General features: G+C 40.6%; 1 protein-coding gene across 2 annotated transcripts in view; it reads right to left on the bottom strand.

The window, feature by feature from the left end:
- Ube2q2 (ubiquitin conjugating enzyme E2 Q2) overlaps window positions 1-15,307 on the bottom strand; it is a 58,624-nt gene that overhangs the window by 16,757 nt on the left and 26,560 nt on the right. For both annotated transcript variants that reach the window (XM_051156483.1, XM_051156484.1), the window contains 5 exons: window positions 11,016-11,072; window positions 6,696-6,836; window positions 3,128-3,212; window positions 1,184-1,244; window positions 301-391 (listed from right to left, as the gene is read on the bottom strand). In XM_051156483.1, coding sequence (XP_051012440.1) covers window positions 301-391; window positions 1,184-1,244; window positions 3,128-3,212; window positions 6,696-6,836; window positions 11,016-11,072 — 435 coding nt within the window. The remainder of the gene's footprint in view (window positions 1-300; window positions 392-1,183; window positions 1,245-3,127; window positions 3,213-6,695; window positions 6,837-11,015; window positions 11,073-15,307) is intronic.

Here is a 15,307-nt window from a genome sequence, read left to right as displayed (position 1 = left end):
TATGACAAACAATGCTGCTCTGCACATCCTTGTGCACTTCCTACTTTGTCTAAGCACTCATCTCCTGCGGAGTAGACTCCTCAACAACTCCTAGACTAGCCAGGCCCACTGTAAACATTTAATCCTAGCACTCAGGAGTTAAAGGCAGGCAGACCTCTGTGAGTTAAGATAGCAAGTTCCAGGACAGCCAAGGTATGAGTATCTTCTACTTTACCAAATCATCCCAAATTGTTCTCCAAGGCAGCTGAGCCACTTGCACACTCCCATTAGAAGACATGCATCCCACTACAGTGTTCTTACCTTAAAAGAGAAGCTAAGCAAAATATATTCTATGCCTTCTTTTTCTTTCAAGATCTGAAGATCACTGTGCAGAGGACTATCAGAGTCAACCCTAAAAATAACAAAACAAAAAAGCCAGGTCACACACAGTTAGAAAGACCTTTCCTACTAAGCTCTAACTGAGCCAGTCCAAAAGGGACCACAGAGTCCCAGACAGGGTAAGTTCCAAACAGAAGGTCTAAAGTGCTCCACAGTTCCAGGGAAAAAAAGGATCACTACGGGCTCTAGCTCCATGGGAACAAAAGGAATTTGAAATTGACAGTCATTCCAAAGAGCAACAGTTGAATACACAGCATTTTTCAAACAACTCAAAAACTTTTTGATGACACGCTTTTCTAAAATTATACATATATTTTTTTAAAGATTTATTTATTATTATGAATACAGTGTTGTGCCTGCATGTACACCTGCATGGCAGAAGAGGGCACCAGATCTCATTATAGATGGTTGTGAGCCACCATGTGGTTGCTGGGACTTGAACTCAGGACCTCTGGAAAAACAGTCAGTGCTCTTAACCTCTGAACCATCTCTCCAGCCCTAAAATTTTATCTTTAACCTAGAAGTTTAAGGAAAGAAATTTACCACAAATAAAACCAAGAAAAGTAAATCACTGTAAAAACAAAACATTTTTTCTATATCTCTTCTATATGTACTGCCTAAATCTTCCTACTTCAAATATAAACAGTATCAGTTTCATGTTACTTAAATATATTTTGTTTGTAAATTGTCACAATCACAGAGTACTAGCATCCTAGTAAATACCAGGAAAAAAAAAAAAAAAAAAAGAAAGAAAGAAAAACCAACATTCCCTTGTAAAGAATAGGTTAGCATAAAAGGTACTTACTTGTGTAGTTTGACATGCCAGTCGTATAAGCTGTCATTTATTAGTTCCACTGAGTAAATCCCTGTGGAAACATAAGCACACTGGCTACTCTTCACTTGATTATGTATTACTCTGGTGCAGGTACATGTATATACTAAATATACTAAATAGCCAATAACAGCAACATTTCATTATTAAAATAATTACAGGTATAAACTCAAAAATACTTTCATCAATTAAAAGCTGCTTAGTACTCACCTTCTCTGAAAAACACACGTTATGCAAATAATAGTTCTATGTATACAAACACTTCTAAGAAAATGGAATCTTATATATACTACTTTAATTTTCACCTGTATGTCTTTTTTTTCTACCGTCACTCTTTTTAGAGGATACATATAATTTTGTATTATATATTTTATTTTATGTATGTGTCTGTCAATGTGTACCACTGTGTGCTTGCCTGTGTAGAGAGGCAGCTGTGAGCATCTGGCATGAGTACAGGAACTGAACTGGGGTCCTCTCCAAAAGCATAAAGTGCCCTTAACCACTCTCTGGCCCTTATATCAATCTTTTAAACAACTCTACATTAATTTTTTTAGTGAATCCAAAATGATCGGATCAATAATTCCTAAACTGATTATTTCTTGTTTATTAATACTGCAGCAATAATTTTCCCCCCACAGGCTCTATAATACTCAAATTTTACTAGATAAGAAAAAACTTTTTTTTAAATTCCTCATACTGAGAATTGAATCCCAAGGCCCCATGTCCACTTGGCAAGTGCTCTACCAATGAGATGTAGCTACAGGCCTAAAAAAGAACATTTTTTTCATGGAATTATGAGATGAATGAAACCCATCAATTTTGAAAAGAACACCACACCCCTATGGTAAGTTTTGTTTCAAAGTAAGAAAACTATGAACTTATTATTCAATAAGTTTTCCTTGTATAATAAAGTACATTAATGTAAATTATATTTTAAAAAGTAGTGTTACTCATGCTTTTGCCAGAAAATAAAAATCATGAGTTATATGTATGTATAATTATGTACAAATGTATGTATAATTATAATTATGATGGGATTTTGGATTTGTTTGGTTTTGGTTTTTGATTTTTGGTTTTTTGAGACAGAGTTTCTCTGTATAACAGCCCTGGCTGTCCTAGACTAACTTTGTAGAGCAGGCTGTCCTTCAACACACAGGGATCCGCCTGCCTTTGCTTCCCCAAGTGCTGGGATTAAAGGTGTGGGCCACCATGTCCAGTGATGTTTTGGTTTGTTTGTTTTTTAATTTAAAAAAGATAAAAGATAAACTCACCAGGCAGAGGTAGGCGGATCTCTGTGTGTTCGAGGCCAGCCTGTTCTACAAAGTTAGTCTAGGACAGCCAGGGCTACACAGTTGAACCCTGTCTCAAAAAACAAACAAACAAAACCCAATTCTGCTCAGCACTCGGGAGGCAGAGGCAGGCGGATCGCTGTGAGTTCGAGGCCAGCCCGGTCTACAAAGTGAGTCCAGGATAGCCAAGGCCACACAGAGAAACCCTGTCTCGAAAAACCAAAAAAAAAAAAAAAAAAAAAAAAAAAAAAAAAAACCGAATTCTGTCTACTTATATTACAGGAAATGACACTGTCTATTCTGGGTGTGGTGGCACACATGTCTAATTCCATCATGAGCAAACAGAAAAAGTGAGTTCAAAGACAGGCCTCAAAAGGAAAGCAAAGATAAAGAGACACAACATGCCGGGCGTGGTGGCGCACGCCTTTAATCCCAGCACTCGGGAGGCAAAGGCAGGCAGATCGCTGTGAGTTCGAGGCCAGCCTGGTCTACAAAGTGAGTCCAGGATGGCCAAGGCTACACAGAGAAACCCTGTCTCGAAAAACCAAAAAAAAAAAAAAAAAAAAAAAAAAAAAAGACACAACACTACATGTAAAGAAGCAATCAGCCAGCAGAGCCAGGGCCTCACCTGCCTTGTAGCTCTGTGATCTGTAGACATCCCTGAGCTCCTTCATGAGTCTGTCTGATGCTTGCACCGACCCAGACACTGCACCCTGAAACAATGATTAAAAGTTTGAAGTATCAAAGCCTGATGTAAAACTTTACAGTGATGTTACAAAGATGAGCATGGCTCAGCATTAAGAATTCAAGAAGTTGATGAGCTGGGGTGGGTGGGAGGGGGCCTCCCCTTTTCTGAGAAAGAGAGGAGAGGGAAGGGAAAGGGAGGGTGGGACTGGGAGGAAAGGAGGAGGAGGCTATAGCCAGGATGTAAAGTGAATAAATAAACTAAAAATTAATAAATAAAAATTTTAAATGGAAAAAGTATCAGTCAAGAAGTGTAATTGAATAAATGATTATGAAGTGACAAGAAAACTCAAGACATATCTAGCTTGTTTATATCATGAGTGGAGGCCTCACAGTATATCCAGAACACTATGGACTCTGTGACCAAGTGTAAGTTAAGTCTATTCCCAACTTCTACAAATTCTAGAAGATTCTCACCATGACACTTCAGCATTAACTGAATCAGCGTTCCGTTAATAAGATAAGAAATTATGCCGGGAGGTGGTGGCACACACCTTTAATGCCAGCACTTGAGAGGCAGAGGCAGGCAAATCTCTGTGAGTTCGAGGCCAGCCTGGTCTACCAAGAGAGTCCAGGACAGCCAAGGATATACAGCGAAACCCTCTCTCAAAACACAAAAACCAAACAACCAAAAAATGAAGTTACACTGAAGGTCTAGCTACATCTTAGGAAAATAACACATTGTCTTCACACAGCTTGGCTTTTTGTTTGGTTTGGTTTGTATTTTGTTTTCTTTTGTTTTTCTGAGACAGGGTTTCTCTGTGTAGCCCTGGCGTCCTGCACTCACTTTGTAGACCAGGCTGGCTTTGAACTCAAGAGATCCGCCTGCCCAAGTGCTGGGATTACAGGCGTGTGCCACTGTACCCAGCCGCTGATTTTCTTCACAGCACTGAGACATCTCTAAAGATGAAGAGGAATGCAACTAAATTTTCATTATGTAAAATTAAAGACTGTGGACCAAGATACTTTAGCAGGCAAAGGCTCCTGTTACCAAGTATGATGATCGCCAGGATCCACATGGTAGGAGAGAACTGACACCCACAATCTCCCCATACACGCATGCGCACAAAATAAACTACTATTTCTTAAAAAACAAAAAGTTTAAAGGTTGTACTACTGTGGGTTAAAAAGTTTACAAAGATCTGTTTCCTAGCTATATGACTGTGAACTAGTTAGATTTTAAGAAATGTATATATGTGTGGTACGTGTGCATCCCTGTAGGCACACCCACGTGTAAGTGCAAGAATACATGTATACTCATGCATGTACAGGCCCAGAGCTGATGTGGGCAGTGGATCATCATCCTTGGTTGCTTTCCACCTTATTCACTGAGGTAGGGTCTCTTACTTGAAGGTAAATTAGCCAGCTTGCCCAGGGGGTCCTTTCTCCACCTTCTGAGTTGTGGAAATATAGGCTGGCCTACCACACAACATGCACCCAGCATTCATGTGGGTTCTAGAGATACAAACACCAATCCTAACACTTGCTGCTTGGGAGGCAACCACTTTAACCACTGAGCCATCTCACAGCCCTTGAACCGGTTTTAAGCCCTAGCTTTTACATCTATGAAATATGAAGAATGCCTATGAAGATTCTATCAAGATTAAATGAGAAGGTAACACAAAGTTCTTAGCCTTATACTTATGTCAGAGTACTCAATAATCTGTAGCTCTTCTAACTGTAAAGCGTACAAACTGGAGTCCACCATAAGACACAGCAAGGAGAGTATTAGTTCAGGTGGTACAAATGTATGTCAATAATCAAGATGTGGGCTTAAAGTTCTCTGCAATAAAAAACTCACCTACTGCCAGGCATGGTGGCTCATGCCTTTAATCCCAGCACTCAGGAGGACAGAGGCAGGTGAATCTCTGTGAGTTCAAGACCAGCTTGGTCTACAAAGTGAGTCCAGGTCAGCCAGGACTGTCACATAGAGAAACTGTGTCTCAAAAAACAACAACGAAACAAAACAAAACAAAACCAACAAAAACTCACCAATTAGTATAGTAAATATGACAGAAGGAAGGATAAGAATTTACTTGTTACAATTCATTCACTGTGTTTGCCCAAGACAAGGCAGCTGGCCCTGACTTCATGGAGTTAATAAGCTGCTCTTATCAGTAGTATCAGATAACCAGACTACCACTGCATACTCCCCTTGTCTGGGCAACACCCCGACCCCATACCCCAACCCATTTTAATTTTTCACAAGTCATCCAAAAAGAATATACTGTCTGCCTCATTTTAAAGTTGAACAATCTGGCCAGGTGGTGGTGGTACACGCCTTTAATCCCAGCACTTGGGAGGCAGAGGCAGGCAGAGCTCTGGAAGTTCGGGGCCAGCCTGGTCTACAAATCGAGTTCCAGATAGTCAAGGCTACAAAGAGCCTTGAAAAAACAAAAAACAAAATAAAAGGCCAACCTCGTTTACATAGAGTTCCAGGCTAGCCAGAGCTACAAAGTGAGACCCTGTAGGTGTGAGGGTCAGGGCTAAGTAAATGCAAAGAGAAAAGTTACTTTTGGGGTAGTTGGGACACAAAAGACAGAGATCAGATTTTGTGGAGACAGAGTCTGAGTAATACTTTGCAGGAGGCTGAATCTGAACATATAGAGCAGTAGTAGGGGAGTAAATAGTAGAGCAGCAGCAGCAGTAGCATGGAAGGAGGGGCTCTTCTCGGTTAGCTTCTGTTGCTGGGATAAAGATATCCAACAAGCCGGGTATGGTGGCACACGCTTTTAATCCCAACACTCGGGAGGCAGAGGCAGGTGGATCTCTGTGAGTTCGAGGCCAGCCTGGTCTACAAAGTGAGTCCAGGACAGCCAAGGCTACACAGAGAAACCCTGTCTCAAAAAACAAACAAACAAACAAAAACCCAAAAATACTCGACAAAAAAACTTAAGGAAAGAATGAAGTTTATCTCAGCCTTCAATTCCAGGTCACAGTCCATCACTATGGAGAAGTCAAGGGGAAAATTCAGATAGTCATACCACACGCACAGTCAAGAGCAGAGAGAAGCGGCTGCGTACACGTTCACCCACTTGTTTGCAGTTCAGCTTTTGTCTTCTCTACTCTAGAGTTCCAAGACTCCCACCTAAGGAAAGCTGTCACCCACAGTGACTGAGATGCCTAGAGATCAATCCAATGGGGATGATCTCTCAGGGACTCTTTCCCAGGCTAATTCTAGGTTATGTCAAGTTGACAATTAAAACTAACTATCACAACATTATTACACTGAGATAGCAGCATGCTTCAAGATGTGAAGAGGAACAGGGCAGAAAGTGGCTGCCAACAGTCAGGAAAAGCAGCCTGAGGTCAACAAAACACGAATGCACCCATCACCACAGCAAGCATGAAAACAAAGGGCAGCTGAGATTGCTATCTTAATGAATTACCCAATTATTATCTGTAATGATTTAACCATAGAGTCCAGGTTCTAGATACTTACTCACACTTACATTTAAATGGTCTTGCCTTTGAGTCTTCCTGATTTTCTCCAATATTGCCAAATTTTCTTTTTCAATCCCTTCGTCCTCTGACTTTTTCCCATTAATAGGCTCTTCTTCCTTCATCTCATAATGATCTAAGTCTTCTATATCCTACAAAGAGGGGAAATGCTTATTAAGGTTCCCTACTTCACTAGCTTCTTCTGTCAGAAAAAAAAAATTTGAATGGAATAAAAAGTACAACAAAGAAAGGATGCATGCATTCTATGAAGAAGGGGAAAGCCCCACATTCCAACCAGAAGTGTCTCTCTTAATACCTTATGTCCAGTGGAAAAGCTAGGTTGAGTACACCAGATCCCATAGTTTCATAAAGTTGTGACTACTATCAAACATGTCATCTTTAAAAATCTCCTATTATGAGGAACTTTTGAAGCAATTTAGTGACAGATGTTAAGAACTGTAGTTATAAGCCAGGCACGGTGGCACACACCTGTAATCTCAGCACTCAGAGGCAGAGGCAGGTGGATCTCTGTGGTCTACAAAGCAAGTCAGGACAGCCAAAGCTACATAGAGAAACCCTGCCTCAAAAAAAATTAAGAACAAAAACAAAACAACAATAAAAAAAACCCCTGTAGTTATTCATACATTGTTCTAAAAAAGCTGACTTTAGAGTTTTACTCTAAGAAAGGTGAACGCTAATTTATACATAACTATACATACTTCATTCTGATAATTACAAAAACAAAATTGATGCATACCAAAAAAGTTAATTTAATGGATCATCCATTATGGGTCATTAAAATACTAAAAACAGTTTAATTCTCTTTGTTTTTGTTTGTTTGTTTGTTTGTTTTTCAAGACAGAGTTTCGGCAGCTTGGTAAGTAAAGTGCTTACCTAGGCATGTGTAAGGTCCTTGATCCCCAAGTACCGTCTAAAACTGAATATGTGGCACTTGCCTGTACTTCTAGCATCAGGAGGTGTAGAGGTAGAAATATCAGAAGATCAGGGTCATCCTCAGATACATAGGGACTTTGAGCCAGCCTGGGCTATAAATGACCTTGTCTCAAAAAAAACCAAAGAGAAAGGCAGGCATAGTGGTGCATGCCTTTAATCCCAACACTTGGGACGCAGAGGCAGGCAGAGCCACGTGAGTTCAAAGCCAGCCTGGTCTACAAAGCAAGCCCAGGACAGCCTGGACTACACAGGGAAACCCTGTCTCAAAAAAGATAAAGAAAGGAAGAAAAAAAAATTTAGGGCAAAGATTTTAGGAAAAAATTTTGAAAAATATCTGCAGACCAACATCTTTCGTGGCCCATCTTGTTCCTTTCCCGTATCTCTCTCTCTCTCCCCGCTTCTCTCTCCCTCCCCCCCCCCCCCCCCCCCCCGACCAGGCATGCATGCACTCACATGCACAAATCTATGCCCAAGCTTTCTGATCCTAATTTTTTCAAGTATTCGACTACTCTAAGCTTCAATTACTAAGCTGCCTGAGTGGGTTTTATTAACTACCTCCATTTTTCATGCAAACTGGATTGAGGGTTAATGACTACCTTCCACCCAAAACAAGCCCAACGGGCCTCCTTCAGCCCTTTACATTCTGTTCTTAATCACAGTCCATGCAGGACTTCTCTCCTATGCTATATTTGTTTTCTTCAGAATTTCAGAGTGTCTCCTTAATCTCCTCCTCCAAACTCAAGTCATTTCCATCTATACACTTTATCTGAATTTTAGACAGCAAATCCTTAATATACATTATCATCTTTCTAAAACAGTATTTGTAGCACACTGGTCTCTGCTTATGGTCTCTTATTTAACAACCTTATCAAACAAAAATGTTTGTCTCTAAGTCACCGCCTTTTCTACCCAGTCATGTACTCCAGGACACTCACTCTCCTGTCCTTAAAGACAGCACCCAGTGCCCAAACACATCCCACTCAGGGTCACTCAAGACCTTTCAGACACATTAATTCTAACAAAATGGAAATTCTTCCTTTTTACTTGTCTTAATCTGACATCTCCTAAATCACTGCCTACTCTTCTACATTTCCCTAAATATCACTGTCCCTTGTCAATCTCATTAGAGAAAAAGAAGAATCCAGAGACTCTCGGTGGAAGGTCTATTTCACTGCACACTGGGCCCGGGGAGGGCGGGCCTTAATGTTCTCATGCAGTTGTTGCACCTGAGTTAAACTGCATGCGAACAGCCTATCCACCAAAAGTAACTAACTAAATTCCCAGACACAAAACAGTGATTACTTTTTAGCTTTGACTCATTCTCAAAGTATATTTTAAACAGAATTTTTTTCCAAATAAAGTTAAGATAAAAGTCTAAATAAATTATAAGATCCAAAACAAAAAGGAATCTTCCTGAAGCAACAGACCATGAAAGTCATGTACATTTTATCTGGTCAATGGAGCCCTGTGGATCTTCACTTCAAAACCTGAACTTAAATTTAAAGCTTCAAAGGCCTGAAGATCTATTGTTGACTGACAATTATTTTAATGCTTTGGAAAGTTGCTACAAAATTTGTTATTTGAATGTGTTCCCTCCCACAATCAGGTATGGTGATACGATGGCATTAAGATGGGGACCTTCCTTACTGCTGATGACACCACACTTAAGGCAGAGGACTCTGATGATCTGAGCTGCGTCTGTCCTGAAAGCCCCCATCGTGTCTAGCCTCCACAGTGAATACTATGCCAGCTGCCAAGGAAGGGGGCAGCTAAAGCAGTCCTCTACGTGCGACACCTGTGAACTGCAATGCCCATCATGGCAAGAGATGCATAAAAGGTGCAGCAAGTGGCACTAACATGTTGGTGGCATCAACAGCTGTCTAACTGGACTAAAGACCCACTCAACAGGAGGGAAATCATGCTACCTGCCTCTGCTTCCCAAGTGCTGGAATTAAAGATGTGCATCACCGTGGCCTGGCACTATAACCTGAGGCCACCCTGGTCTGCAGAGCAGGACCAAAGTTCCAGGGCAGCCAGGGCTACACAGAAGAAACCTTGTCTCTTTAAAAAAAACAAAACAAAACAAACAAACAAAAAAACCAATTGTGGATGGTGTGGGTAAGGAGGGTGGGACTGGAGGAGAGGGGCTACAAATAAATAAATAATATCAATAATTAAATTATTAAAAATGAAAAATTAAGATGCAAAACAAATTTTTAAGATAGGGCCTTTAAAGATGATTAGCACAACTCTCCTTTCTCTACAATGGAATCAAGCCCTTTAAAAAGGATGTGGAACAGACTATTTGGCTAGCATGTTCTCCTGCCCTTTTGTTTTCTACCCTTTGAGGACACAGCATGAAAAGTCCTCACAGTACCCCAAGCCTAAACTTCCTAGGTCTCAAACTGTGCAAACATAAATTACCTGGTCTTAGGTATTCTAATTCCAGCAGCACAAAGCAGACTAACAGAAAAGCCCTTAAATGGTTTTTCAATAAAATAAAGTCACTGCTTCTAGCAAGCAGCCCCTGTGATTTCCTCAAATCTTCCTTTCATTCAAATATAATTGTGTGTCTGTCTGTCTAGTGTGTGTGTGTGTGTGTGTGTGTGTACACACACATTGGGTTCATGTATCTATGGAGGCCAAATGTTAAGTCTTGGACAATTATTCCCTACCTTATCTTTTCAGACAGAGTCTCTTACTGAACCTGGGTCTAGCTGATTGGCTGGCTGAAAAAGTCACAGGGATCCTTCTGTCTCCACCTCCCCAAAGCTGGAGTTACAGATGCAAGTTGCAGCACCCAGCTTTAAAACAACAACAAAAACATGAATGCTGGAAATCTGCACTCAGGTACTCAATACTTGCACAGCAAGCACTTTACTGACTGAGCGTGTTCCCAGCTGTAAACACAAAACTTTAAATTTAAAATATCCAAATTATAAACTAAATATTATTACTAAATGTAAACAAATTTTACTGCCCTCAGATGAAACAATGTCTTCAAAGGCATATTATTAATCAGAAGCGCAGGCAGTTTAGAAAGTATGCTCCATTTGAAATACGCAGTGCTTTTTGTTATTCAACATTAACATGACTTCAAGAAGAAGACCAGAGAGTGACTGAGATGTTCGTGAGAGACGAGCAAGCTGGATGGATGGCTCGTCACAAAAGGGAACTTACCTCAAGTCTAATGACTTGAGTTCAATCCTTGCACTCACGTGGTGGAAAGAGAGAATAGACTCCCACATGATGCCTTTTGATCTCTTCATGTACTAGATAACACAAACACCCAACCCCACATATACACATAAAGAAATAAGAATTAGATGGAAAAAGTGTTGATACTAATGAAATGGCATTCTTACATAAATACCTACTTCAGCCATCTCCTCCTCTTCCTCCTCTTCTGAAGTCACTTCCTCAGTTGTCCCATTCTGAAACAGAGAAAGAATTATCAACGCTGCACATAACACATCAGGAAACTGGCCACTATTAACCACTGTCACTGTAGTCTCATATGCAGAGCTTATTAACATTATAGGATTTAATCCAATATAGTAGATGCCTTAAGAATAAACAAAGGCAATCAAATAAAGACATTCTAATTTTTTAAATGTTTTATTTATGTAGCTATGCGTATATGGCCAAAGGCTTCTGCTTATAATAAATGCTTCAAATCACTCTTTCTTTAATCTACCTACCCTTTCAGCATGAAAAGCCTTAATCTTTCTATAAATGTACACACCTTGCATTTTAAACGGTCAGGTACACTGCAATGAAATAGACACTGTGGACCACTTCTCATGAAGTACGGCTCACTCGTCACCATACAGAAGTGGGACTTCCAAAGGGTCTTCATGTACAAGTAGCACACGATATCTCCTGCCAGAGCAAAGTCTGCCAGCTCCCAATACGGAAATGTATTGATAGTTAGTGTGGGACTCAGAATACCTAATATCAAGAAAGTAGGATCAAATCAGCCCAACCAGGATCCAAGCAGTCTCAAGGTGCCTGTTCTTAGATGGTCTGAGCACCAGTCTTAAGGAAAACTCATTATCACAGAGCATGTGACTCTCTCACAGTCAGTGAGCTGGAAAAACCTTGTACATTTAAAACACTTATTCCTTTCTGAAGGAAAGATGAAACGAGAAAAGCAAGCAGTTGCCAAAATTATTGTAGTTTATCCTTTTCTTCATTTCTAAACCAAATTATTTTTTGGTATCTTCTCAAAAACAAAAAGAACATAGCTATGCAAGCAATCTCAAGGTCCCAAATACAAGTCTGAGTGCACCAGGGATGAAAAGAATTTTTGAGATGCTAATTTCAGAACCTATCCCTGAGAATCTGTCCTTATATGAATTTTAGTGCAAGAGTTAGAGACCATTACAGAAAACCACAACCAATTACCTGCAGAATAAGGAGCAGGTCAGATTTTAAGAGCCAGAGGAAGGAGAAGAACATTTGCTGTGAGGTTTGGTCTCCTAGAGATATCACAGAAGCTACAGCCATGAAGTCTCACCATCATGGCTGCCTGGGTAAGACCTGAACAAGAATGACACCATGGAGATGTTAACAGAGAAAGGGGAACTCTCATGGGGCCTCCACAGGGAACTATGGAACAGCAGGAGAAATAATCCTCCCCATAGACGAGCCCACCAATTGGTTAATCAAAACCACATAGTCAGCCTTGAAAAAAAAATACGTACAAGTTATATGGACTGAAGAGTGTGTGTGTGTGTGCGTGTGTGTGCGTGCGCGTGTGTGTAACAACAATTGAAGAAATAGAGGCTATGAATTTGAAAGAAAGCAAGACCAGTGCATGGGAGGTGTTGGAGAGAGGAGGGTAACAATATAATTATATTTTAGTATTTAAAAATTAAATTTAAAGCCGGGCACAGTGGAGCACGCAGGTAATCCTCACACTTAGGAAGGCAGAGGCAAGCAGATCTCCGTGAGTTCAAGGTTAGCCTGGTTCAGGACAGCCAAGGCTACACAGAGAAACCTTGTTTCGAACAACCCCCCACCAAAATTAAATTTAAAAAAAAAAAATTTTTTTTTTTAGGTGATTCTGACACGCAGCTCAAGCCTATGTCTGTGACCATCAAAACAGTCCCTTCCTGACATTTTATGAGCAATGTCATTCCCCAAAGGATAAGTAATTTGACAAAAACACAAAGCCAATTAAGCTTATGAAAATCCTAAGGCCTTCATTTCAACAAGCAGGCTGGCTTCTTCTCAAAATCCTACTAAAGCACTGTGGCTCATGCCTATAGCCCCAGTGCTTAGGAGGACTGCAGTGAGCTCAAGGTCACCTACCCTACAAAGTGAGTACTAGGACCAGCCCAAGCTGTGAGTAGAAAGCCTGTTTCAAAATAAAACCAAATTGGGGGGGGGGGAGGGCCCAAGCATAAAAACAACATCGCTCCCTAGAAAAACAGTACACAGACCCACAACTACAGGGTAACAACAGACAGAAAGCAGATGGATCCTGCTGGTGCTAAAAAGGTTTAGCCACCCTGGCCGAGAGAGCCAACGGGGAACAACAGGATCAACTACTACTAGGTTGTCCCAATTAATTTGAGGATCACTCTAGTCTATGGGAACCGGATCTACCCTGATGGCCTCTTAACAACTATAGGTATTAGAACCAAAGAGAAAAAAAAAGAATCTTTTCCTTTTTTTTCTTTTTCTTTTTCTTTTTTTTTTTTTTCTTTTTTTTTGTTTCTGTTTTTTCAGACAGGGTTTCTTTATATAACAGCCCTGGCTGTTCTGGAACCCCCTTGTAGACCAGGCTGACCTCACAGAGATCCACCTGCCTCTGCCTCCCAAGTGCTGGAATTAAAGGCATGCACCACCGTGGATGGCTTGAATCTTTTTATAAGTCAACATTACATTGTCAGGAGCTGGGAAACCTAGGAGCCCCATCATCCAGCTTCAGCAGAGTACAGGTCAAACACTGGACAACAGAGAAAATTACCCTATGACACTCCTATCAATAAGTGGTACATGGGCTGGAGAGATGGCTCAGTGGATAAGAGCACTGTCTGCTCTTCCAGAGATCCTGAGTTCAAGTCCCAGCAACCACATGGTGGCTCACAACCATCTATAATATGATCTGATGCCCTCTTCTGGCCTGCAGGTGTACATGCAGGCAGAGCACTCATACATAAAATAAATAAGACATTTTTTTAAAGTAAGTGGTACTGACTGATGCCATACCTTTCCTATAAATTAGCAAATAACGAAGTACCATAAAGCCACATAGTGACCTGATGCACAACTAGTAAAAAGGACAGAGCTGGGATCTAACTGCAATCAATAGAACAGCTGAGAAGCTACTACACCCAGAAAACAAGGAAATGTTACTACACAAAAGACAAGACAGTTCCAGGAGATAAAAACATTAAAAGAAAAACAGTAAAAGGCCCAAAGAATCCAAAAGTCTCCTCTGAACAAAGCATTTATAATGAAAATGACCAAACTGAGACATGAATAAAAAGAAAGGAGATTGCGTGCAAGCCTGAGATGTTAGAAATAAAAGCATGTAAGGGATGAGGAGGACACAAACACAAAGTTCTAATGTTCCTCCAGAGAATGAAAGGAAAAGAAACAAATGGTGGCAAGCACTGAGAGAATTTAGAGTAGTGAGTGTCTCCAGACACTGCAAGGAAACACTGAGAAGCTAAACGGAGTCCACATTAACCAGGAACCAAACCAGCATTCAGACAGAAGATGAGATACACAGAAAGAGGAATCACACAGTTGTTGGAGTTTTATTTCTAGCAATAAATATCAGAGGTTAAAATGTAAACAACTAGGAAGACACCCAACAAAGAACTTAGAACTCTGTAACTATGACTATTCAGTCAGAAATGTGTGTGCGCGCGCGCGTGCGCGCTCTCTCTTATGTACATCAGTGGGATTCTATGTACCAACACACTTTATATACTTTAAAAAAAAAAAAAAGGCACTCTCCATGCATACCATACACATCTCCATAAACCAAACCTTTCTAGAAACAACAAGACTAGAACATATTATTTAGGGATCTACCTGAGAAATAACAGCAATTACAATAACAATAAGCAATAACAGCAATTACACCAATAGCACAGTCTCACAGTTACTGACAAATAAAAACAAAAGTATCCCCAAAGTCAGTCACGTGAAAAATATTGTAAAGTTCTGTCTAGATAACTTTTTTTTTTTTTTTTTTTGGCAGCAGGGTTTCTCTGTGTAGCCTTGGCTGTCCTGGACTCGTTCTGTAGACCAGGCTGGCCTCGAACTCACAGCAATCCACCCAGTGCTGGGATTAAAGGCATGCGTGTGCCACCACCACCCAGCTAGATAACTCTTGGGTTAAAAATAAATGAATAAATAAGCACTCATATCCTAGCAAACAACTCCTAAGACAGACCCCAGAGCAGTAACTATACAGGAATCCAGAAATATTAACAAGAAACCCATAGTAGGAGTCCTCGTAACAGAAAAACAAAACAACAACAAGCAAACACCTAGAAACAATCTAACCGTCCATCAACACTCAAATGGCAAATGGGAGCCAAGCGCAGTGGGGCACGCCTGTAATCCCAGCACCAAGAGAGGCAGACATAGGTGGCTCTCTGTAGGTTCAAAGCCAGCCTGGTCTACAAAATGAGTCGCGGGTGGG

Source organism: Acomys russatus, chromosome 14, assembly GCF_903995435.1.
Source record: "Acomys russatus chromosome 14, mAcoRus1.1, whole genome shotgun sequence".
Taxonomy (NCBI): Eukaryota; Metazoa; Chordata; class Mammalia; order Rodentia; family Muridae; genus Acomys; species Acomys russatus.
This window is presented reverse-complemented; position numbering and strand designations above follow the sequence as displayed.